Raw genomic sequence first — 26597 nt, 5'->3', positions numbered from 1 at the left:
CTCCCACTGCATTTCCACTTCTTCCTACCCTCCCAGTTTAGTAACACAGCAAGGATTTTTAAGTGTCTTGGTGGCTTAACAACATACACCCAATTTGGTCAAAATGACAGGGCTCATGTCACTGTTGTTGATCCTTCTTTCCCTTGAATTTGTTTGCATTTATCACACAACTTCAGTATGGCATGCTATTACAAAACTAATAGCTAGTCGGCATGGTGGCTAATGCCTGTAATCACAGCACTGTGGGAGGCTGAGGTGGGTGGATCAGCTGAGGTCAGGAGTTCGAGACCAGCCTGGCCAACATATAGCGAAACCCCGTCTCTACTAAAAAAATACAAACATTAGGTGGGCATGGTGACGGGTGCCTGTAGTCCCAGCTACTCAGGAAGCTGAGGCAGGAGAATCACTACAACCCAGGAGGTTGTATCTGAGAACTGAGATTGCATCACTGAACTCTAGCCTGGGTGACAGAGCAAGACTCCGTTTCAAAAAAACAAAACAAATAGCTAGTAAATTTGATCCATAACAAAATGACCCCAAAATTAATCTCCAATCACATTATAATTCTGTGCTATGAAATAGTGTGCTAAAAAGAGAAGGTGAGGAAATGAACATATTACTTCACTTGTTCATACCACCTACAGACAGATGTTGCAGTGGTGCTCCATCCCCATACAGTGACGCTGTTTCACTTCAGACAGCTCAGAGAACAACCGGTCTTTAAAAACCATAACACAAAACAAAACAGTGAAATGTATTCCTAAAAGTTAAAACATCTACAGTATAAATTTATTGTTGCAGCTTGTCATGTTGATATAAAAATGAACCGCACTCCAGCAGAAACACTTTGAACTGAGAAACTAAATATTTGAAGTATGTTCTAACTAAGTCAAGGGGACTGATTATCTTGTTTGAACAAACCAGCTGCTGAACTCAAAGTTGTTTGCTCTGCTAGAACAGGCCATATGGATTTTGTGTCTTGCTTGTGTTCAATCAGATTTAAACTTTAACTTAAACATATGCTAAAAATGGCTTGATTCCAGCCACCATTGACTTTCTTCACAAAATTACAAAAAACTACTTTAAATTTCATATGGAACCAAAAAAGAGCCTGTATAGCCAAGACAATCCTAAACAAAAAGAACAAAGCTGGAGGCATCAGGCTACCTGACTTGAAACTATACTACAAGGCTACAGTAATCTAAACAGCATGGTACTGGTACCAAAACAGATATATCGACCAATGGAACAAAACAGAGGCCTCAGAAATAACTCTACACATCTACAACCATCTGATCTTCCACAAACCTGACAAAAACAAGCAATGGGGAAAGGATTCCCTATTTAATAAATGGTGTTGGAAAACTGGCTAGCCATATGCAGAAAACTGAAACTGGACCCCTTCCTTACACCTTATACAAAAATTAACTCAAGATGGATTAAAGACTGAAACATAAGTCCTAAAACTATAAAAACCCTAGAAGAAAACCTAGACAGTACCATTCAGAATGTAGGCATGGGCAAAGACTTCATGACTAAACCACCAAAAGCAGTGAAAAGAGAAGTCAAAATAGACAGAGGGGATCTAATTAAACTAAAGAGCTTCTGCACAGCAAAAGAAACTATCATCAGAGTGAACAGGCAACCTACAGAATGGGAGAAAATTTTTGTAATCTATCCATCTATCAATCTACAAAGAATTCAAACAAACTTACAAGAAAGAACCCCCATCAAAAAGTGGGCGAAGGATATAAACAGAATATAAACACTTCTCAAGAAAAAAACAACAAAAAAAACACGACATTTATGCGGCCAAGAAACATATGAAAGAAAAAGCTCGTCATCACTGGTCATTAGAGAAATGCAAATCAAAACCACAATGAGATACCATCTCACGTCAGTTAGAATGGCAATCATTAAAACGTCAGGAAACAGCAGATGCTGGAGAGGATGTGGATAAATAGGAATGCTTTTACACTGTTGGTGGGAGTGTAAATTAGTTCAACCATTGTGGAAGACAGTGTGGCGATTCCTCCAGGCTCTAGAACCAGAAATACCATTTGACCCAGCCATCCCATTACTGGGTATATACCCAAAGGATTATAAATCATTCTGCTGTAAAGACCTATGAAAATGTATGTTTATTGCAGCACTATTCACAGTAGCAAAGGCTTGGAACCAACCCAAATGCCCATCAATGATGGACTGAATAAAGAAAATGTGGCACATATGCACCATGGAATACTATTCAGCCATAAAAAAAAGAATGAATTTATGTCCTTTTCAGGGACATGGATGAAGCTGGAAACCATCATTCTCAGCAAATTAACACAGGAACAGAAAACCAAACACCACATGTTCTCACTCATAAGTGGGACCTAAACAGTGAGAACACATGGACACAGGGAGAGGAACATCACACACCGGGGCCTGTCAGTGGGTGAGAGGCTGGGCAGGGACAGCATTAGGAGAAATACGTAATGTAGATGACGGGTTGATGGGTGCAGCAAACCACCATGGCACATGTAAACCTATGTAAAAAACCTGCATATTCTGCGCATGTATAAAGTGTAATAATAATAATAAAATGGCTTGATTCCTAGACTTAAAATTTTAAGTACATATGCCCTTTAAAAGGAAGACACCCAATTCCTAGTTGGGAAGTAATATAATGAAATAATGAAAACCTAAAGAATATTATCTGTAGCATAGCAAGAACTGGAAAGAATGTGGATTTCATATCTTGGCTGGTAGCAAGTAAAACGTTTCATAAGAAAGAAGAATCTGGAAATGGCTTTCCTCAGAAAAGAAATGCCATGTCCCTTAGAGCTATGAACATTATGGAAATATTCACCCCACCCCCCCTGCTTTTTTTACGAGATTACTTCCCTCCTGCCCTTCCCCCTCAGCACTTACCACACAGGATGTAATTGCGCATTTGTTCCATCACATCAGGGACAGACTTGTCCCGCATTGTCTTGACAGCACCTGCCAGGAGGTACATTTGGGGCAGACGCTCTGTGCATTAGGGAAACACATCTTACACCCTTAGTAGGCACTCACATATTTGCTGATATAAAAAATAATTAAATCTTATTTCAGAATCTTTGTTGACAAGAATCTTCCAGGTTTTTCAACCATTACTTACAATCACAAAGATCTCTCTTCCCATCAGCTTTAAAGTTAGGGTGAGCGGCTGTCCTGTTTTGCCTGGGCCTGAGTGGGTATTTCAGGATGGAGAAATTTCAGTGCTAAAACCAGGAAAAAGTCCCAGGCAAACAGGGACACACTGGTCACCCTCTCTATTAAAAGTATGAACCCATATAAAAGGCTCTTGGGTGTGTAATGTTTTCAGGCTTTATACAGCCTGTATTTCAGGCAAAATACAGCCTGAGAGTGGGAATCCAGTCGTAAAGAGTTCACTGGCTAACAAAGAGGGGAGCCACAATTCCAGCTGGATTGGAGGTTAGATTCACTGACTGGAGAAAAAGCACCCGGCCTGAAAGTACAGTGTGCTGCAGCCTGAAAGACTGAAATAATGAAATGATGGTTGTTTAGCAGGAGGACGACCAGAGAGGTGAATAAAAATTCCTCATTACCCAGAAATGTGCTTTGTTAGCCTAATTGCCTCTCATCTGCACTGTATATATTTTATGCATGAACAACTTTCTGATTTAGAGATGGGATTGATAAAAAGCTTTCAGTAAGAAGGAAAAATTACCCTTACAACCCTACTCAGATGTAGCTGCATTCAATTTAGAACGATAACATTGGGTCAGATAAGGGTCGGCCAGTTCAACAATGGTGAGAGGCTGGGGCTGTGACAATCTAGGATCTGGATGTGTTGATGTGACAATGGGGAGCTGGCAGGAGCAGAGACATTCCACCCCAGCCACGTCCCCAAGCCATCAATCTTGGTGACTAAAGCTGGAGATCAAAACATGTGGAAATAGCGAAGTGGTCCCCCCAAAAATTTATTATCATTTCAGATAGACTGCAATAAATATCCAGATTTGGCAGATAAAGAAGGTCTGTGTGTTCTTTTGGTGCAAACTTGAAACGTTGGCTCATAAAATAGGAAAGAGGATTGGAGAATAAACTAAGCCAGAACTGTAAAAAGTGGTTAGGAATAAGAGATTTAGGGAAAATAAAGATGCACTCCCATTTTTTTTTTCAAGAGAATGTGGCTCATTTAAACCAATCTAAAGCTTAGATCTTAAAAGAATAACAACTATCTGTTTCAAGTACTGATGATAAATAGAACGGAAGCAACTAATGGTACCACCTTCTAATAAGAATCTATAGAGGACTTGCTTAAAATGAATAGATAATAATTAGCACTTGAATTATTTATATGCAAACTGATACCTCTAACTTCAGTAAATTATATTTGTCCTATAAATCTATTAAAGAAAGATATGGTATACAAATAAAAATTCTACCCTACTCCTTTTTGTAGCTTTCTCCCTCATCCACCTTGTTCCATATTTTCTCATTCACTCACTCAACAAACATTTATTGAACACATCCATAGGACCTAGTCTTGAACTCTGATTTACCCTTGAGCAGGGGATATAGTCACCCAAAGACATGATTATTGCACAGTGTGGGGTGGACATCAACAATCAAGGGGGTCCTATATCATGGGGGTAGGTGGGGAGCACCTTCTGTGTTCAACCTCATAAGCTGATGGTATTTTTATCCCAAATTTGAGAGATGTGACCCTAAACTAAGTAAACAGGCTGGCTGTGCACGGAGAGGCTCTTGTCTTGGATAAGAAAGAACAGCTACTGGGTGGAAGATCTACTGATGAGATAGGAAGTTTTCCAGGCTTGGCCAGAGGCTGGGGAGAAGCTGCAGCGCTCATAGCCATCAGTGGGACAGGACTTGTGAGAAGGCACCCAGCAGATGGCTCAGTGCCCAGGAGATGCTCGATAAATTTTCCTTACCTGCTTTCTTCCCTCCCTCTCCTCCTCCAACTTTACTGAGGGCCATCAGGAAGTGTCATTTGAAAAGGCTCTCGTTCAGACAACTTCAACACAACTCAACATACCTTGATGAAAAATCTTAAGAAAAATTTTCCGCTGGAAGTGTTTAGTGACATCTTCAGTCAAGCCAGGCTGGTGGACGGCTCTTTGGAGAACTAAACAGAAGATTCTGAGAGAAGGAACAGGCATCAGCGGGGTAATGTCTATTTACAGAGACGGGAGTTTTCAGTGATCATCGCAATATAAACTTAGGTTCTGCAGAAAGGCATCAGGATGGTTGTGAAAGAAGTGACTGCAAGGCAGTAGCTGGAGCCCACTCGCCATGCAGGCCTGAGCATCGCAGGACCAGCATTTGCCATCATGCCACAGGCGCCACGCATCCTCTCGTCTGACTGCATCTCCGTGAGTCCTGAAGAAACTACAGTCTGCAGCCCCTGGGAGGGTGCAGTGACCCCAAGCAGGTGTGAGGCCTGGATTTGCCCCCATCCCATCTGTTTCCTCATCTAGGGTGATTTTACTGTCATAAAATCAAAGGTCACTTTCTACGCCAAGATTCAGTCATTCTAGGCTGTATCTGGTCATGATAGGATCAGAAACCAACAGCAGTACTTTAAAACCAAAGAAATGTTTGTGTTAAGCTGTCTTGGCAGAAAATCTCTATCGGACGAATGTGTTAAATAGTACTGGGCCTGGGTTTCCACCGTGATGACGAAGTCCGGATGCTCAGAGCTATCTGCTGGCCCCAGCAGCGTGCCCTCTGCTGGGCAGTGCCTGCGGTTGTAGCTGGAGTGAGGACCGATGGCTGGTCTTCCCTTCCGGTCACAGTCCTGTGGTATGTTTCAGGTCCCTCCGGATCACCTGGCCTGAACGGCTTACATGGATTGAAGGGTCAGAAAGGAACCAAAGGTGCTTCAGGTAAGCACCTAATCATTCGTAACAGACTGAGCTTCAGTCAATGGTTCATGAGAGAAAGTGGTACCCTCCCCTGGTATTTCTGTACTTCATGAGATTTGGAGGCAATACTAACAAGACTGGCTTAGGTTAGAGACACGCTATTGGAGCTATTTTTAGTGCTAAAAATGACATATGAAAAGGACATTTGAGAAAACCCTATTTAAGAAGGAATGGTTGGTTAACAGTGTCTTTCTTGGTATTGCTTTGGATTTTCTGTCTACTAAAAGTACTCTGAACAATTGCTTTAAAGGAGCCACATTTCAAAATGTTATCCTAACAAGTAAATAGTTGGGGATTTTAGGATTTTTGTATTGTTTTAAGTATAGTAATGCTATGTTTGACCACATAGGTCAAAATAGTAGTAATAGCATCTTTTTATGGCCACTGCTAAAACAAATTACCTCCACAATTTGCTATTATTTTCATAACATAAATAGGTTAATCTTTGACAAGTGTATTTTTTCTTTTTCTGTTTAATATAATCAATATTTGTTGTGTTACTTTCTCAGAAAAACCGCCTATGATCAGATAAAGTAGCTGAAACCTAACATGCAAAGTTGAGTGACCCTGAGGAACAGGAATGGTGCTGCTAGGTTTGAATTTATTGTTGGAGAGAGGTGAAATCTTTATAGTTTGGAAGATCCAGTAATATAGTCACTAAGATTCATTTAGTAGCTCCTCCAAATAGTCAGATTAAATGTGTGTTCCTTCCAAGAAAACACCGATGTCCTTCCTTCCCAGTGTGAAATTCCACAATAGTTCTAATTATGCCAGTCTCCATCTCAAATTTCAAAGGAACATGTGTATAATTACTTATTGTATCTCATTTGTTTTTACTCTATCCATTGTAGAGGTCGGAGTGTTGGTATTGCCTCCAAATTGTTGTTTTCTAAAAGCTGGAAAATAACTATAAAAGAAATAAAACTTATGGCTGGCCAGTGTGGTGGGTCCTAAGAGAGAAATAGTACAGACATTTGGATCACCATTGCAACCAGTGGTTGGTGTCTGCAGAACCAGCCACTTCTCTGCTGCTATTGGGAAGTGATTCCTTTCCAGGCACTATAACAGGGACAACCAAAGAGAAGATATAGTATTAATTCTGTTTTCCCCATTAAGGTTTGCATGATATGGGGCCACCTGGTCCAGTGGGAATGCCTGGGCTAAAAGGGGAGAGAGGAGATCCTGGGAGCCCAGGAATCTCTCCTCCAGGTCCTTGTGGAGAAAAAGGTCTCCCAGGTTCCCCAGGTAAGCTGCAGCATGCTTTGCCCTTCTTTCAATAACTAAACCAAAACCTTCCGAATGCAATGAGGCTAATGTGTGAACATGTCTCTTCTTAGGGAGATCAGGACCACCTGGTCCTGCAGGTGCCACAGGAAGAGTGCCTAAGGACATTCCTGAACCGGGTCCATCTGGAGATCAGGGACCTCCTGGTCCCGATGGCCCAAGAGGTATGAGAGAATCATGACAAAGGATGGCAGTGCTCCCTTTGTTAGATGCTGCCAGCTCTGGAGGAATGTGGGACCAGACAGTGGCAGAATAGAAGCACTGAAGCAGCCCCCGATCAGCTTGGCAGGTGGATAAGTGAGACATAGTTAGGGTGGGACTGTGGGTAGTGGTGGGCTCTCAGGACCATATCCAGGACCAGGACTTGGCCCTGTCACTCTTCTATTTCAGCTGTGTTAGGCCCTCGCCTATTCAGGGTAGAAACTGACAAGCAAGCGTTTCTGTCATCAGCTTGATGCTGACCAAAAGTCTTCAGAAGTGGGTGGCAAGTGGGAATCGCACCCTCCTTGTTGGTCTCTAGCAACTGTCACATAAACCACTGGCACTAGCCCAGAGTGACAGGATGCAGGCCTGCTGCACGCAAGAAACAGTCTCTTCATGTGCTGCTGACAGTACATGTTGTTTCTTTCATCACTTCACAGGGGCAAACTTTGGTAAGGAAAGATGTTGGAAGTCATTACTAAGCTGACCAAGTGGGTTTAGGCTAGAGCTGGGTTGGGAATTGGGAGGAGTGTGGCTCCGTGTGATATCTTGCTAAATGCAGGCAATTGCATTCATACAAGCTCTTAGAACTCTTCCTTAAAGACACATGCCCATCATCTTTGAATCTTTAGGATATTAGAGATTGTACACTGAAAATAATAAAGCTCTCAAAAGTGTGCTAAGAAGTGTGCTAAGAAACTAAGTAGGAATATAATTGGGGTCAATTTATTCCTATTTGTGGAAAGTTGTTTTCCATTAGGATTATAAATTTAATCGAGTGAACATTCCTTTCCCACCAGACATATTTCCTCAAATGCCTGTCTATCTGTCCATCCATCCATCCATCCATCCATTCATTTACCAGTCCATCCATCTATCCATTCATCTGTCTGTCTGGTACTCTATTCATCTATCCACATATCCAGCCATCCATCTATCCATCCATCCATCCGGCCAGCCAGCCAGCCACCCATCCACCCATCCATCCATCCATCCATCTATCTTATCTATCCATCCAACCATCTATCCACCTATCCATCTTATTAAAGCAGTGGCAATGCAAACAACAACCCAAAATGATATTTTCAACAGGAATGACTCTGAAGGGAAGGAAAGTTTTGCTTGGGTTCATTTTGTCTAACAGCTACCAACCCATTATCTACACCATTTCTCAACTTGGTATTACGATCCATTCTATTTCATTTCTGTTATCATTGACTTCCTTATTCTTCTAATTCTCTTTATTCCTTGCTTGCAAATCATTAAATTGTTTTTCTTCAGAAGCTTTCAAGCAGCCTGAACTTTCAAGCAGCCAGTATACACATTTGTCTTTGACTAAAAGAGTATTTTTTGTCTCTTCTCTGTGGTTAGGAGCACCTGGGCCTCCAGGCCTCCCTGGGACTGTTGACCTCCTGAGAGGGGAGCCAGGTGACTGTGGTCTACCAGGGCCACCAGGTCTCCCCGGCCCACCAGGCCCTCCAGGATACAAAGGCTTTCCAGGATGTGATGGAAAAGATGGCCAGAAAGGTATGAATGTTGTTCCATTAACTAGTATGTGAACACCTTGGTTATCTTACTCTTGAGGGTCTGGGGTACTGTGCCACCATTTCTATTTCCTATGCAAACAAAGTGACTCCTTTCCAAAATGTCCTTATTTCCCCAAAGAGTCCTGAACTTTGGGTCACAGTTGAAGAAGTAAAAGGAAGAAACACACGTTCATCTTTAGGCCCTAATAATATTCTTGGTAATCTTCCAGACCAGAACTGAACAGTAGAAATGTGATGCAAGCCACATGTGCAATTTAAAAATATAGTAGTCACATGTTAACAAGTAAAAACAAGTGAACTTTCATACTTTATGTGATTTAACATAATATATTTAAATATTATTTTAACATATAATTAATATACATTTATTAATAAAATAATTGAGCTGATTGTGCAAACCTAGTTCCTTTTGCAAATAAGCCACTCCTTCTTCCTGCCTTTGAAATCCCATGTGTGTTCCATGCTAACAGCACAGCTCAGGTCGGACTGGCCACATTTCAAGTGCTAACTAGCCATGTGTGGTTAATAGCTTCTGTATTGGACAGCTTAGTTTTAGACTGCTGACTTTGCTTTTTTATATTCATGCAAAGATCCCCAATCACTGAATTTCCCCACTCTTTGAGGTTAAAATATTTATTTTAATTATTTTTTATCCAACTGCTAATATTTGGGGAGATCAGTTTTTGGTCTCCAGAATTTCAGATAATTTTTAGGTTCAAAGAAGCTTTTTGTTGAAAAAATATGACTAATGAGTATCCATTTTAACTCCCCGATTTCATAAATAAGGAAGCTGGATATCAGAAAAAGAGCAGTTGAAATTTGCAAACGGAGCCCAATAACTAGCACCTTGCCTGAGTTCTAAACCAAGTGTGAAATAAGGCAAAAGATTAGATCACAGATAAAAATCACTGTGAGGCTGCCATGAGTATAGTGCAAATGGCATCTGTGGAATTGTGCAGTGCACAGCCTGTACAACAGCATGGAGTAAGCCTGTTCATCTGTATTAGCAATGAAATCAATTTTAGAGAATGTGGCTCAAATCTACAGGTAAGTAGGCTTCTAATTATTGAACTTCAGAATTGGACTGACATGCTAACACTCTAGTCACCAACAGAAAGGAGGAAGGGGCTGGCTAACACTCTTCCTCTTTAGTTACTCTAGGGAATAAATCTCTGGACATAAAATTCAGGACTGAGGAACTAACACACCATATGAATACGAGTGCTCTACACAAGAATACACAGGGAGTTAGAAATATTGGTGAAACTACTAATCATGCTTCTTGACGCCCAGTCCAGAGAATATAATGGCCAAACAGTGCTTTACTATAAAGAGAGTGAGTTTCCTCAGTTTACCTTTTATGACTTACACCGTGAGAAATATTAGGCACCTGCAGGAATATAGTAGTGAACACATTTAAGTAGAGTCTCTAATCTTATAAGGACAGAGTTTCCGCCTGACTCAGTGGTTCACACCTGTAATCCCAACACTTTGGGAGGCCAAGGTGTGAGGATCCCTGGAGGCCAGTATAGTTCAAGACCAGCCTGGGCAACACAGTGAGACCTCCTCTCTACAAAAAAATTAAAAAATTATCTGGGCATGGTGGTGTGTGCCTGTAGTCCCAGCTACTCGGGAGGCTGAGGTGAGAGGATCACTGGAACCCAGGAGTTGGAGGCTGCAGTGAGCGATGATTGTACCACTATACTCCAGCCTGGGGAATGCAGCTAATAATAACAATAAAATTTCTTTTATAAAAAGCGTAGTTTCATGGAAGACAGACATGCACGCTAAGGGATATGTCAGTTTAAATCCAGTTGAGTGTCCTGAATGCAGAGCTGATCAAAAAGCAACTAAACTTCAGTTGGGATTCCAGGGAAGGCTTCCCTGAGAAAGTGAGACTTGGTCTTAACTGTAAAACATGAGGAGGACACCATGGATATGGAAGTAAAGGAACATCACATATGAGGAACTGAACCGTTGTGCCTAAAACTAAGAGAGTGAGGAGGAGCGTGGTTTGAACTCGGCTGGGGAGGCACATGGTTCTCGGATATTGAAAGCTTTTTCCTGATTTTCCCTTCAGTCCCAGGCCTTTGTCTCCAGAGAAAGTTCAGGGTTACAGGACTTCTTTTCATTGTAATTTAGCCTTGTCTTGATCATGGAACCATTTCCTTAGTTCTTTCGGTCGATCATGTGTTTCCTTCAGAGGCAACCCCCGTCTAAGCCTGACAGAGGAAAGCGAGGCTCATCTTGACTCTCAGGCTAGCTATGCCCTGCATTTTGTTGGAGTGAATTTCTGAATTCGGTCTATTAAACTGTCATTGTTTTTATCTTGTCTCATTCCAGTGCCCTCATTTTTATGTTTTGGTTTTTTTAAGGACCAATGGGATTCCCAGGGCCGCAGGGACCACATGGATTTCCTGGGCCACCTGGAGAGAAGGGTTTACCTGGACCTCCAGGGAGAAGAGGGCCCACTGGTCTTCCAGGTGAGCTTCCAACCTACGTAGAGCGTTTTGTTTAAACATTTACTAAAATGGTCATCATTGAGAAAGTAGTTAATATCTCTAGCACATTTTTATTACTTAAGCCCTTTCTTATATTAAGAGTATATTTCTTTCAGGCTGCACTACAAAGTCTCATGTTTGGTAAAGTAATAATTTGTTGCCAGAATAAGTAAGTTTGAAAATTAGGAATTGATTTTATATACACTTTTTTTTTTTTTTTTTTTTTTCTTGAGACTGTCTCGCTCTGTCACCAAGGCTGGAGTGCAGTGCAGTGATCTCGGCTCACTGCAAGCTCTGCCTCCTGGGTTCACGCCATTCTCCGGCCTCAGCCTCCCGAGTAGCTGGGACTACAGGCACCTGCCACCACACCCAGCTAAGTTTTTTGTATTTTAAGTAGAGACGGGGTTTCACTGTGTTAGCCAGGATGGTCTCGATCTCCTGACCTCGTGATCCACCCGCCTCGGCCTCCCAAAGTACTGGGATTACAGGCGTGAGCCACCGTGCCCTTTATGTTGATTCTTTTCACATTTCCTTTCTATGCATACCCTATACTTGGCAAATTAATATGAAATTTTCAGAAGCTTTTAAATGGATTGAATTCCTGTATGCATTAAATGAGGGGATATTTGCAATAAGAAATCAACTAGAGTTTTCTATTGCTCAAGAGAGTTTCATTTCAAGTCATTCTACAGATGAAAACTCCATTACTAAATCATAGCTGCTCCTGTCAGTCACACTGATGTGGACTTTTTATGTAAAGAGATGTTGCCATTCTGCTTGTCACTGATGCTGCCTCGAATTATAATGCATGTTCTCAATCCATTTCATTTTTGTCCTAATCCACAAATTTGCAATCTCTTTGCACCCTGTGAAAATCATGGCCTGGCCTTGTTTGTTGTCTTCGGATTCTTCCAGGTCCCAGAGGTAAGCTTTGCTACAGAATTGGTAATTTCCCCTCACTCTGGTTTCTAGTCATTTCTGTACTTGTCCTTTTTCCTCTGTATGGGTGAACTAAACTTTGTTACATTTTTATAGATGGGGTACTCTAAGGATATTAGGCTGCAGTGCTTTGCTTCCTCGTTACAGATACAGTAACCTCATATTAGAGCATCCTAACACTTAGCCTCATTGATAGGTTGTCAAGGCAGTGTAGATCCTTAGCCTACATAGTTTCAATTGGGGCATGACATATGTGGGCTTTCTCTGTCAAAGGCTATAGTACATACCAATGTAAGTTCCTTTTTAAAATTCTACAATATAAATACATACAGCATCTGTAAAATAAATGGTATACACAACATTAAAAAATGGGGCCTCACCTCCCAGTAAGGGGCTGTGACAAGCCTTTCCTATTACACCCTCAAGTCCATTTTTAAGGAGCACATTTCTTTGTGTGTTAAAAGGAAAATGTTCACTTAATGCCCTGCAATGCAAAAGTAGCATGTTATTTTGTGCCTGGCATTTTCAAAGAAAATAAAAAGCATTTCTCAAAAGAGAAAAAGAAAAATTGTGAGTGCTTGCATTTGTTCTTTCCAGGCCTCTGTTATTAGCCCTAATGAAAATTGCTCTGAATACAGACACCATGTATTACTTTTAAGGTCTTTAGAGGAGAGGCCTCAGGTCCCCAACCCTTTTTTTTTTTTTTTTTTTGAGACAGAGTTTCGCTGTGTCACCCAGGGTGGAGTGCAGTGACACGATCTCAGCTCACTGTGAGCTCCGTCTCCTGGGTTCACGCCATTCTCCTGCCTCAGCCTCCCAAGTAGCTGGGACTGCAGGCACCCACCACCACACCCCGCTAATTTTTTGTATTTTTAGTAGAGATGGGGTTTCACCGTGGTCTCGATCTCCTGACCTTGTGATCCGCCTGCCTCAGCCTCCCAAAGTGCTGAGATTACAGGTGTGAGCCATCGCGCCCGCCCCACTCCTGCTTTTTATTTTTCAGCTTCTGACTTATTAGAAAGTAAAGAAAAGCAAAATCAAAAATTTAAAAAGTCCTGGTATTTTCAATGCTTATATTTAAAAATTAAACTCTATTTGATGTTTTCATTTCAATCCTGTCTCTCTGTGATTATAAGTATAAAGTCATTTCAAGAGAACATCAAAATTCTAAATAGGAAGCACCAACCACTTTCTCAACTCCCACTTTCTCAACTCCCAGTTTCTCAAACTTTCTCCCATTTTCTCAACTCCGTTGCCACTGGGAAGGGCCAGACATTACTCAGGGAAAATAGGAGATGCCTCTATGCATCTCTCTCAAGTCACCTGTAGTAGAAAAGCCACGTTTTACATTAAACTGTACTTATTATAGAAATACATTTGGCCCTGTGTTGCTTGTGGTTTTATACCATATTTTACATGGGATTAAATTCCAAATAGCTCATAAGAATTCCAGGTCATTTTACACAGGCCCAATAAGTATTAGAAGGCTAAAACTTTGTTGTTATGCCACATTTTGTTAAGGATTTTCTTACTGCTTTATGATTGATGTTCTTGAAATTATTTCACACTTTTGCATATATTTGAAGAACACCATAGCTAATCAGATGATATCTTTTATTTTTATTTTATTTTTTTTGGAGACAGAGTCTTGCTCTGGTGCCCAGACTGGAGATCCCACCACTGCACTCCCAGGTTCAAGCAGTTTTCCTACCTCAGTCTCCCAAGTAGCTGGGATCACAGGCATGTGCCACCACACCTGGCTGATTTCTTGCAATTTTAGTAGAGATGGGGCTTCACCCTGTTGCCCAGGCTGGTCTTGAACTCTCAAACTCAGGCAGTCCACCCACCTCAGCCTCCCGAAGTACTGGGATTTACAAGCATGAAACACCATGTCTGGCCAGATACCTTTTAAAATATGTTTCATTTCTGAGAATTTGTTACCCAGATATTGAGTTCCTGATGCAGTCTGATGAGGTGGTTAAGAACATGGATTTGGAGCTAGAATGCCCTGGATTGCAATCCACACTCTGCCATGTTTAAGCTGTGTCACCACAGAAGTGTCCCTTATTTGCCTGAGCCTGTGTGTTCTCTTTTTTTTTTTTTAAGACAGAGTCTTGCTCTGTCGCCAGGCTGGAGTACAGTGGTGTGATCTCGGCTCACTTCAGTCTCCGCCTCCCGGGTTCAAGTGATTCTCCGTCCTCAGCCTTCCAAGTAGCTGGGACTACAGGTGCACACCACCACGCCCGGCTAGTTTTTGTATTTATAGTGGAGATGGGGTTTCACCATGTTGGCCAGGATGGTCTCGATCTCTTGACCTTATGATCTGCCTGCCTTGGCCTCCCAAAGTGCTGGGATGACAGGTGTGAGCCACCGCACCTGGCCAAGCCTGAGTGTTCTCATCCATAACCTTCTCATAACAGTAGCACATACACAGTCTTGTTGGGAGGATTGAATAGTAAAAGCATTCAGCACAGGGCCTGATTTATGATAAAGCATTCAGTGAGTCTTAGCTGTTATCATTATTTTTCAGTGTTATTATTTCTTATCCCTGTGTGATGCAGGATGACTGAATGAAGCTTTATTAAAAATGTCTTAAAGATGTGAAAGTAAAAGAAAAAAAGTCACATCTTTAGTATAGTGGTTTTCTTTTTTCTTTTTTTCTTTTCTTTTCTTTTTTCTTTTGAGACAGAATCTTGCTCTGTCACCCAGGCTGGAGTGCAGTGGCACAATCTCGGCTCATGCAACCTCCGTCTCCTGGGTTCCAGTGCTTCTCCTGCCTCAGCCTCCTGAGTAGCTGGAACTACAGGCACTTGCCACTACACCCAGCTATTTTTTTCTTTTCTTTTCTTTTTTTTTTTTTTTTTAGTAGAGATGGGGTTTCACCATATTGGCCAGGCTGGTCTCAAACTCCTGGTCTCAAGTGATCCACCCGCCTCGGCTTCCCAAGGTGCTAGGATTACAGGTGTGAGTCACCGTGCCCAGCCTGTGTTTTTCAAAGTGAGATTCCCAGATCAACGCCATCAGCCTCCCTGGGAACATGTTAGAAATGTACATGGCCCCCACTTCAGACCTCCTGACTCAGGAACTCTGGTTTCTAACAAACTAGCGACATGATTCTGAGGTGCTACAGTCAGAGTTATAGCTTTACAACGGTGCTTTTCAGCCGTAATGGACCCTGGAATCACCAGGGGAATTAAACAAACAAAAAACTACTGACACCCAGGTCCCACCCCCAGAAATTCCTATTTAATTAGTCTAGATGGGGCCCCAGTGTTAATAAGTACATTTGAAAAGCTCACCAGCTAAGTTTATTATGCAGCCAATGATGAGGACACTGCTCAGGCCACATCCTATCATCAAGTAAACCAGTATTTCTGGGAGTGGGACCCAGGCATCGGTATATTTCCACGACTCCCCTGGATAAGTCCAACATTCACTCAGGGTTGAAAGTCACTGCTTCTGAGCCTCTAGCAATCCTGAAATTCTATGTGAGTGACGGACACTATGGAAACCCATGTGGCACTGCAGTGTAGGGTAAGGACTCAGGGACACATGAAGCTGAGCTTTAGGAACCCACCAGTCCCTCTTGCAATGCCACCTGTGGCTGCTACTCCAGTAGAACATGGCCCAGAGATTGGGTAATCCTGTGAGGGTCATCACATTGCTGCATCATCCGACCTTCACTGTTTCATCCTTCTGCTTCCTCTGATACTCCATTCACTCATTCGGTCAGTCTGACATTCTGGAAGTTTTTCATGCACCCTCCAGGAAACAAGACAAATTCCTGCCTTCATGGAACTTATACTGGATTGTTGAACCTTTACAAACATTTATACTGAAATTTATACTAAATGTGGACTGAATTTCAGCATAGTGTCAGAAGTCCAAGTTTAACCAGAGACTGTAGAAGGAGCTTGTTCATAAGCCTGTGTGCATCCATTACACAAGCAGTAATTCCAATTTCAGGTGAACCGGGGCCACCTGCAGATGCGGATGACTGTCCCCGAATCCCAGGGCTTCCTGGGGTGCCAGGCCTGAGAGGACCAGAAGGAGCCATGGGACTCCCTGGAATGAGAGGCCCGCCAGGACCGGGTATGAGCCGCATGCGGTTGTTATTTTCACTGTATATTGCTGAAAGGAAATTCTAGATGTTTTATTTTGTAGCTTTTGATATGGAGATTAATAACTAGTGAGAAGAAAACATGTCTTTCCCTTTGTAATTTGTTTATACCTTGATCCAAAGTACATCAATCATAGGCTAACTGGATCCACATATCCCTTCTATTTTTTTATTTTATTTTATTTTATTTTTGAGATGGAGTCTCACTCTTTTGCCCAGGCTGGAGTGCAGTGGCACGAACTCGGCTCACTGCAAGCTCCGCCTCCCGGGTTCTCGCCATTCTCCTGCCTCAGCCTCCCACGTAGCTGGGACTACAGGTGCCTGCCACCACACCCGGCTAATTTTTTGTATTTTTAGTGGAGATGGGGTTTCACCGTGTTAGCCAGAACGGTCTCCATCTCCTAACCTTGCGATCCTCCTGCCTTGGCCTCCCAAAGTGCTGGAATTACAAGAACCAGGGTGTTCTCTTTCCTTTCACCCCCCATGGCCCCACTGTGATTTGGGCTCTTTTTGGTTCAGGGACACAGGAATTGGAGGCAGAGCTGAATCTTGCACCGTTTGTTTTTCTTCTGGTTCCTCAAAACCAAGAAGTTAAGTGCTCAAGAGATGTCCCTCTCAACAGGAGACTGGTTCTTAGGTGGTTGCCAAAACAGCCCTGGAGCCTTCCTCAAATTAATGTGGGGTTTTCGTTGTGTGTGTTTGTTGCATTGCATCTGTGTTTGTGCACCAGGTTATTTGGGTGTTGGTTGTAGCAACTTCTTTTAATGGCCCGTGAGAACTGGGAATTGGGCCAGTCGTTACTTAACTCATCTTTCTTGATACTCCTTGCATGGATAAAGTTGTCAGTCGGTATCACTGGTCACTCAACCTCGTTTTAAAACCAAGCTGCCTTGTTATGTACATATTTGCAATATCCAGAGCTGGGTCCCTCCAACTTATAAAAATAACTTCCAGGTCAAAGATGTGACCTGTAACTGGGTTCTGCAAATTCAATTCAGTAAGTACTTCCAGACTCCCTCTACTCTTTGTAAAGTATGCTACTAGGTGGTATGAGTGATACAAAGATGAATAAGATGTGTTTTCCCCCTCCAGGGTCTCATAATCCCATGAAAGAAATAGAATATAAATAACTTAAAGTAATGGTAGATTATTACACAATTCATGTTAAAAAGGAGATGCAGGCCGGGCGCGGTGGCTCATGCCTGTAATCCCAGCACTTTGGGAGGCCAAGGTGGGTGGATCACCTGAGGTCAGGAGTTTGAGACTAGCCTGGCCAACATGGTGAAACCCTGTCTCTACTTAAAATACAAAATTAGCCGGGCGTGGTGGCAGATGCCTGTAATCCCAGCTACTTGGGAGGCTGAGGCAGGAGAATTGCTTGAACCCAGGAGGCAGAGGTTGCCGTAAGCTGAGATTGCACCACTGAACTCCAGCCTGGGCAACAAGAGCAAAACTCCATCTAAAACAAAACAACAAAAAAAAGAGTTGCAAGTTGAGGAGCCAGAATTGTTCAACAGGGAGGTGGCGGGAGCACAGCCTGATTGGCCTAATAACCAGGCATCTAGGAGTCAGCAACATCTTTGTTACTGTAACTGTGGTCCTGGTTCAGGAACCAGCAGCAACTCGGGTCCGCCCCAGACCTACAGAATCAGAATCTGCATTTTAACAAGGTCCCCCAAATAGTGGCATACATATTCAAATTTGAGACGCCCTGACTATTATATGAATGCACTCCTTAAAGATTCAGCTAAGAGTAGAACCTTTTTAGCAACACAATACTAGCTGCAGGTTAAAATCACCTGGAGGATCTTGAAAGATTATTGGTGCCTGGGCCTCATCTCAGACTAATAGAATGTGGAAGGTGGCAAAGCCTGAATGTCAGCATTTTTCAATGCCCCCCAAGTGACTATAGCAGGTTGAAACGCATTGCTCCACCTCAACATCAAAACTGAGGTGAGAGGGGTGGCTGGGGTCACCCACTGTGGTGGCTTAGCAAAATAACCAAAGAAAGTAACTGGGAAGAGAAAAATATGTGAGCGGGTCAGTTCTTTACCCTTGAACATGATAGTTATCTCTGACATGAACAAGAACAAGATTCTCTCTCCATAGACTATGAGCCTCTGAAAGAGGGTCTAGTGCTTATGTGGCCCAGGTGTGCTTGCCTGTGATGTCTAATTCCTCCTGACTTAGGGCTGCATGGGCTCATCAGCTGCACGTGGCCACAGGAGGGCCTTCCCTGGGTTCCTGTGCCCTCTCTTCATTGGAGCCACTGACCCTGCCTGCTGGAAGTGGGGACACTCCAAGGCCACCTCTCTGCCATCTACATGATTATGATGTTTTTTACAAAGTGCCCCATCGTTCTAGTGAAGCATCGCCTTCTCTTCCTATGTTCTTACCATGTGGCCCAGCTTCCCTGGGGCTCCTTTTTGTCCTGTGCACCCACTCCCAAGCCCTTACTTTCTTCTGGGTCCCCTCTTCTCTGATAGGAGCCTCTGGGTTCCTGTTACAAAGGACCTCTCTTCCCCGCCATGTATTCCTCGGCCTTGTCTATGGCCCGTTGGCCACACTGGCTGTATTGGCCATCCTGTCCAGTTACTAAAGAGTGATAGGTCTATTCTAAGGGCCTAACGGCCAGCCCTGGCTGACCTGGGCCATCTGCAGGCCATGTTGCTCATTCTCCAGCGTTTCCTGAAGGCATTTTTTCAGCAGGGTGTGAAGGGCCATATATACCACTCCAGCCTGGGCAACAAGAGCGAAACTCCGTCTAAAACAAAAACAAAACAAAGCCAAAAAAAAGAGTTGCAAGTCAAGGGTATTGGGAGAACGGGATGGGCAGAGGTTAATTCCAGTGTGGAGAACTGCAGGACTGCTAGGACTCCAGCAAGAGCTGGTATTTGAGCATAGCCTTAAGGAAAGGTAGGGCTTACATACCACCACCATATATACCACCCTTAAGATAGAGTGCCATAAAGAAACAGCTGCCATAAAGAAACGGCTGCCACTAGAAAGAACAATGTTCACTTAAAATGACATTGTTGGTATCTTCCTGTTTTCCCTTCCAAATCTTCTCTTTTCTGCTCCTCTCCCTCCTCCTCCCTGCCACCCTCAAGTAGACAAAAAAGACAACTACTGAGTACTGGGCTTAATTCCTGGGTGATGAAATAATCTGTATAACAAACCTCCATGACATGAGTTTTCCTGTGTAACAAACCTTCACATGTACCCCTGAACCTAAAATCAAAGGTTAAAAAAAAAATTAAAAAGTCTTTTCTTTCGTCACTTAACTGATTTTGTAACCATGTGCTGCAGCTGAGACTTACATAAAAATGAACACACTTCTGGCTCTTTCCTCCCCAGTGTGTGTGGATGACAGCCACCATGAAGTGGGTCCATTAGGAGTTCTCCACCACGGGAGGCCTAACGCTCTTCTACACACGGATCTCTTTGATCTACACCTTTTCCTTCCAGGGCGGCCCTCAAAGGCTGAAGCTTCCTTCAGTAAACTCAAAAGTGTTATCCGTTTTGTTTTGAACTGTTCCTGCCTAATGGACGTTCCCACACCCTGTTAGGGTTGTGTTTCTCTTCAAGGCAACACTTGCCCTCTCAGGAGGTCATCCATCTAACACTGGAGGGTTTTTTTGATGTTTAGTTTTATTCTCTAAAACTAGTTCCAAGTAGGGAGCAAGTCCATAATGTAGAAAGCTCTGAACATAGAACTCGGGTTAACAAGAGCCTTCCTTCCTGTTTCTCGGGAAATGTCTTCCGCCTGACAATTTCTCTCTGCCTCACCCTAAAAGGAGTAAAGCCCATGTGATAACATCTGGTGTCAGGATTCTTTTTCCCAGATCCTCAGTGATCTCACCATGAGTCTGTACATCAGGAGGAATGCCTGCTGCTGCCTGTTCAGTGGAAGGGGGAAACTCCTCACCCATACGCACTAGGGCAGCCCTTTCTTCAATATATTGCACGATGGAATCATCTTATCGGGTGGGACGGAGAAAGGAATGCTCTGAGCTCGCTGTTTGGGCCCCGTGTTCCTTCCAAGATAACTGATACTCTCTTGGAAGGTGGTGGAGTTCCAGATGCCACCAGCAGTGCCACCCCGGGAAGAGGAGGTTTCTGCCCAGTCACCAGGAAGGGCAGGGCTCCTCTCACCCAGATGGAGAGGAGGGGATGTGTCCTTTCTCACCTACTGAATGGTAACCACATACAGCATGCAGTCCAGGACACTCTGGAATAATCAGTTTCTAATCCTGGGAGTACAAAAGCATAACAGGAGCATATCGGACGCTGAGATGTCTACACTGAGTGTAGCTCAACCAGCACAGGGCATGGAGGGGAGAGACCAGCTGGTCGTAGGGATGGAATAAGAAGGGGACACTCTCAGGCAGGCAGTCTGAGGACACAATTTTACAAGCAGTGGGGCATGTGGAACCGAGGGCAGGGACGTGAGACATCTACCTCATCACCCGAGCACTTCAGTCCCCTGCTTCGGCTTTGGAGTCAGATGATCTTTGCTGCGACCCCTCAACCTTGTTGCTGCAGCATAGCCGTAGGTAACACGTAAACGAATGCATGTGTTCCGCTGTAACTGGGGTTACTAAAATGGGCAGTAAATGGCCCACAGGCTGTAATTTGCCAACCACTGTTTGAGAGACTGTAAGAAGCTTGAGGGCAGGATATTGTTTTATTCAGTGTGATATCCACACACAGGCCTGGGTCATGGAGGGTGTTTGGTAAACATTTGGTGAATGAATACGTGACTCTTGGATGTAGCCTACTGTGTGGAGCGGTTTCTCAACCTCAGTGCTGCTGACATTTGGGGCCCCATCATTCTTTATCCTGGAGGGCTGTTTGGTGGATTCTAGGATGTCGAGCAGCATCTCTCGCCCCTATCCTACTAGATGCCAGTAATGACCTCTTCCTCCATTTGAGGACCAAAAATGCCTCCAGATATTGCCAAGTGTCTGCTGGGGGGTGGGGGCGGCGGTGCAGAACCACCCAATGTTGAAGACCATTTACGTACGGAGGGATGTGGCAGGAGATGGGAGATGCACCTTTAGCCTGTAGGGGAGGCATTTGGTGAAGGGGAAAAAAAACTGTATTACAAAAGAAAAAAAAAGGTAACTTTAAACACACTTTGGCCGGGCATGGTGGTTCATGCCTGTAATCCCAGCACTTTGGGCGGCCGAGGCGGAGGTGGATCACGAGGTCAGGAGATGGAGACTATTCCTGGCTAACACAGTGAAACCCCGTCTCTACTAAAAATACAAAAAATTAGCCGGGCGTGGTGGCAGGTGCCTGTAGTCCCAGTTACTCAGGAGGCTGAGGCAGGAGAATGGCGTGAACCCGGGAGGCGGAGCTTGCAGTGAACCGAGATCAGGCCACTGCACTCCGGCCTGGGTGACAGAGCGAGACTGTCTCGAAAAAACAAAACAAAACAACAACAAAAGAAACTAAACACACTTTTAAAAGACACAATTGCCTGGGTATTTTTCTAGTTTTATTGCCGCATGATCATCCTAGGCAGACTCTTGGGCAAACTGTTCTTAACCTTACTTCTATGTCATTACATATTTTCCTACAATATTATCTGTAGTAGCTGAGGAACATTGCCTTATCTGATTGTGCCACAATTTATTTACCAGTACCTTCACCAATTATTGATTGGTTTGCTGCTAGCTGCTCTGCTAGAAATAAGTTAATCCAACAAGGCCCTGCTTTTTGGAGCCACAGGCTAGCAGAAAATGAAGACATGGAGCGAGTCAGTTTGGAAGTGTTGAGTGTTAACAAGGGGTAATGTGGGAATTTCTAAAAGGGGATCTGAACCTGGGGGTAGGGAGGGGGCGTCACAAGGAACATTTAAGGCTTTGGTTCTCGAGCTTCATGGACCATCAGAATCTGTGAAGAGCTTGTTAAAATGTAGCTCGCTGGGGCCCACCCTAGACCTGATTTGTTAGGTAAGGAGAGGGCTCTGAGAGTCTTTATTTCTAGCACGTTCCCAGGTGCTGCCACTGCTGCTGCTGCTGGTCCAGTAACTGCTCTGATTTAAGGAGTTTCCACTTTCTCACTACGATAAGCAACTGGTAATGATATCTTACGTATGTGCATCCCTGATTATCATGAAGAAATAGTGTAATGGATAAGAACAGAGGTTCCGGAAATAAGGGCCAGGCGTGGTGGCTCACGCCTATAATCCCAGTACTATGGGAGGCTAAGGTGGGCAGATCACCTGAGGTCAGGAGTTCCAGACCAGCCTGGCCAACATGGTGAAACCCAATCTCTACTAAAATCACAAAAATATTAGCTGGGTGTGGTGGCATGCACCTGTAGTCCCAGCTCTGAGGCAGGAGAATTGCTTGAACCCGAGAGGCGGAGGTTGCAGTGAGCTGAGGTCATGCCACTGCACTTCAGCACGGCCAATAGAGTAAGACTCCATCTCAAAAAAAAAAAAAAAAAAAAAAGCCTGGCATGGTGGCACGTGCCTGTAGTCCCAGCTACTCGGGAGGCTGTACCTTTAGCCTTTTGGGGAGGCAGGAGAATCGCTTGAATCCGGAAGGCAGAGGCTGCAGTGAGCTGAGATACTGCCACTCTACTCCAGCCAGGGCGATAAAGCGAGACTCCATCTGGAAAAAAAAAAAAAGAGTAGAGATTCTGGAAATAGATGACATGTGTTCATAACTCTGGCTTTACCACATAACCCATGACTCAGTTTCCTGATCTGTAAGAAGGGCTGATTGTGAGGATTATGTGGATTCACTAACATAAAAAGCACTTAGAACACGACCTGACACAGAATAAACAGTACATGTGTTTGCTATTATTGTTGTTGTTTCTTTAAACTAAATTCCCTGAGTAGAATTTCTGGTTTCAAGAATAGGCAGAAATGTAGGATTTTCAAAATATGCCACTAAGGTCATCACCAGAAAGAGTTTTAAAGTTAAATCATCTACAGCATTTGTTCTCGAAGTGTGGTTCCTGGGACTGGCAGCATCAGCATCACCTGGAGACTTCTAGAAATGCAGATTCTCAGGCCCCACCACAGACCTACCAAGGCAGATACTGATTTCTACCAAAGTGTGAGCCAGTGTTGCAGAATGTCTTTGGGCTTCTGTTCTCAGGAGCAGTAGTGACTGTGTCATTGTGCTGTTTAGCCCTGTGTTTCCTATTGATGTTGCTCAGGTGGATTGGAGGAGGAAGATTAGAGTCCAGGGTTGCTCTAGGCAAGTTAGCTACTCTATTATGTGTGGACGCACAGTCAGGGCCTCACCTGGGGCCACTGAGGGACAGGGAGGGGCCTGTGTGGGAAATCTTTGATTCCTGCTAGGTTGCAACACCAAGTCAAACCTCCTTAACCCTCCATGCATCCTTTTCATGACAGGGTTGCTGCTTTAAGGGCAGAGGGTTTCGGTCAGTGTCTGTGTTAACAGATTCATTTAATGGTTATCAGGCAAGGCTGGTCCCTTAGTAGGATAGGGGAGGGAGGCTCCATGAATTCCTCATTTGACTGGCATCCTCAGCTTTGTCATCATCCTCCAGTCACTGGAGGGCAGAGGCAAGAGTGAAAGCCACTTAAGCAAGCCCTTTGACTTAATGTTTGATTTTAGGCTACGTGTTGGGTCTGCTCGGGCCGCCACAACAAAGTATCACTGACATGGTGGCTTAAACAACAGGCAGTTCTAGATGCAGAAATCCAAGATCAAGGAGCCACGACAGGGCTGGTTTCTCCCAAGGCCTCCCTCCGTGGCTTGCGGATGCCACCATCTTCCTGTGTCCTCACATGGCCTCTCCTCTGTGCCATTCCAGGGACATGGATCCCCGGGGTTCCTTTCCCTGTCCAAATTTTCTCCTTGCATAAGGAGACTAGTCAGCCTGGATTAGGGCCCAGCCTAACAGCCTCATTGAACAGAATCACCTCCTTAAAGGTACTGTCTCCAAATACAGTCCCATTCTGAGATACGGGGGCTAGGACTTCAACATATGAAATTTGGGGGTACACAGATCAGCCCATACCAGGCTACTCTGTAGCAGAGAGAGAGAGAGAGAGAATAGAAAGAGAATAGAATAATAAGTAGAGACTGGAAATCTGGAGAAGGCTAGTAGTTCAGGAAATTAGGTGTAATAGCAATAGACTCGCCCAAAGACAATTATTGTGTACGCTCCCCTGACTGAAGGGAGATGGTGGCTAATGAATTGAGGCCTTGACAAAAAAGTAACTGCATACTTAGAGAACCCCTCAAGGATTAACCCAACTGCGGCCGAGTCCCCCCAGGTTATATCCAGAGCTCTGCAGCTTGTCAGGGGCAGGGTCTGGTGCTTGATGGCCATTGCACTTCACCCCCTTGGGCCCAAGTTTCCTCTCCACATGTGACTGGCTCTGTGACCTTTATGAGCCCCAGTCTCTTCACTGGTATGAGTACCTAGTCATATGGCTGCTGGCAAGACTGAACCGGACAATCCACATGCAGGGATGAGCATCGTACCTAGCACATTGTAAACACTCAGTAAAAAGCTGTTTTTAAAAATTGCTGCACCTATCATGCTCCAGATTTAACGTGACCCCAAATGAAACCAATTAAATTTCATTCATTTCTCCATCTAGGCTTTTAAACAATCATTATTAAGGAAAATATTTATTATAAATGCCATGCATGTTCAGTAGTTGTTTTTTTTTTTTTTTTAAGTCAAATATACAAGACTATGAAAAAAATGTGAAAAGCTGTCTCTCAGCATCTCCCTGGTCTGGCTTCAAATCCTGGCCCAGCCCTTAAGCAAATTATTTGACCTCTCAGAGCCTCAGTTACCCCAACTGCAAGCGGCGATAGTAAAATGCCAACTTCATATCATTGCAAAGACTAAAGGAGCTGATGCATGCAGCCAAAGTGGGAAGGAAGCCTGGGGCGGGCACATGGTATAGGCACGGTAAATGCTAGCAGGTGTCATGGTTGCTTTCACCACCAGTATCATAAACTTTTGTGCAGGGTGCAAAGGCGAGCCTGGGCTGGACGGCAGGAGGGGTATGGATGGCATTCCTGGGTCTCCTGGGCCTCCCGGACGTAAAGGTGACACAGGAGAAGACGGCTATCCCGGAGGACCAGGTAGAGTTTCAGTCTCTCCTCTTTTCTCTGACACTGTAAATCTTAGAGTTGTATACAAAATCTCTGACCTCTCAAGTGGCTTTCCAAACGGGATCCTATTCAGATCATTTGCCTTAGATGCCGACTCACCAGGTATCAGAGACAGAAGCAATGAGAACAGAGTGGGATGCATCTCCTATGATCTAACTGATGCTAAACCATCATAAAACCTAGACAAGGCCCTGCATCCTATTCAGTATTTTCCCAAACTGCTATACATCATTATCGAAGTCTTGGCCATTTCTGCGCTTCTTTCCAAGGTCATGAAGGGACTGTCAGCCTGGTGGCCGTGGGGTCACCCCTGAGAGGCTGTGATGAAGACCTTAGGGATGATGTGTGTGTTCTCACCCTCTGCAAGTGGCCGAATTGCCTGGTTTCCTGAGTTCACATCATCTTATCATATAACTATTAGTACACCGATGTAGGAAACAGGGCTCTTTCTTAAAAAAAAAAGGCGGGGGGGAAGTGGTGTTGGGAAAGGGGAGCTAGGACTCTTCAGAATGGAAGTGTGAAACAATGCACCAGGAAGCTCGTCAGGCACATGGATCCAAAGAGCCCAAGACACAATCCCATCCCCAGAGAGTACCTGGCCAGGGGTGCAAACTCCTGTACCAGGTTAGTAGTGGGTAGAAATGAATGAGGAGGGCTGGGTGGGGTCTGTAGCAGAATGGAGCTTTGGCTAAAAGCTGCAGCTCAGCTCCAGCCAATTATAGTCTACAGAAATGTGGGCCTACACTCTGCTCTTTTCAAGTTCAAAATATCAACTTGTAACATCCTTACCGGTCAAAACACATGAGCAGGCCTGATTCAGTCCACAGGGTACTGCTTTGTCATCTCTGGTTGACAGTGTAGACGGGGAGAACCTACCAGTCTTGCAGAACCAAGGGTAGAACACAAAAACAAAATACCTTTTGGTTTCAATGTCT

General features: G+C 44.0%; 2 protein-coding genes across 3 annotated transcripts in view; one reads left to right on the top strand and one right to left on the bottom strand.

The window, feature by feature from the left end:
• RHBDD1 (rhomboid domain containing 1) overlaps positions 1-26597 on the bottom strand; it is a 202319-nt gene that overhangs the window by 1530 nt on the left and 174192 nt on the right. The window lies entirely within an intron of this gene.
• Positions 1-26597, top strand: part of COL4A4 (collagen type IV alpha 4 chain) — a 138992-nt gene that overhangs the window by 103975 nt on the left and 8420 nt on the right. Inside the window, exons 37-44 of the mRNA XM_023193830.1 lie at positions 5832-5903; positions 7059-7187; positions 7280-7390; positions 8799-8954; positions 11350-11457; positions 12391-12399; positions 16381-16506; positions 25516-25632. Coding sequence (XP_023049598.1) covers positions 5832-5903; positions 7059-7187; positions 7280-7390; positions 8799-8954; positions 11350-11457; positions 12391-12399; positions 16381-16506; positions 25516-25632 — 828 coding nt within the window. The remainder of the gene's footprint in view (positions 1-5831; positions 5904-7058; positions 7188-7279; positions 7391-8798; positions 8955-11349; positions 11458-12390; positions 12400-16380; positions 16507-25515; positions 25633-26597) is intronic.

Source organism: Piliocolobus tephrosceles, chromosome 11 (genome assembly GCF_002776525.5).
Source record: "Piliocolobus tephrosceles isolate RC106 chromosome 11, ASM277652v3, whole genome shotgun sequence".
Taxonomy (NCBI): domain Eukaryota; kingdom Metazoa; phylum Chordata; class Mammalia; order Primates; family Cercopithecidae; genus Piliocolobus; species Piliocolobus tephrosceles.
Note: the sequence above shows the minus strand (reverse complement) of the source record. Positions and strands in the feature narration are given on the sequence as shown.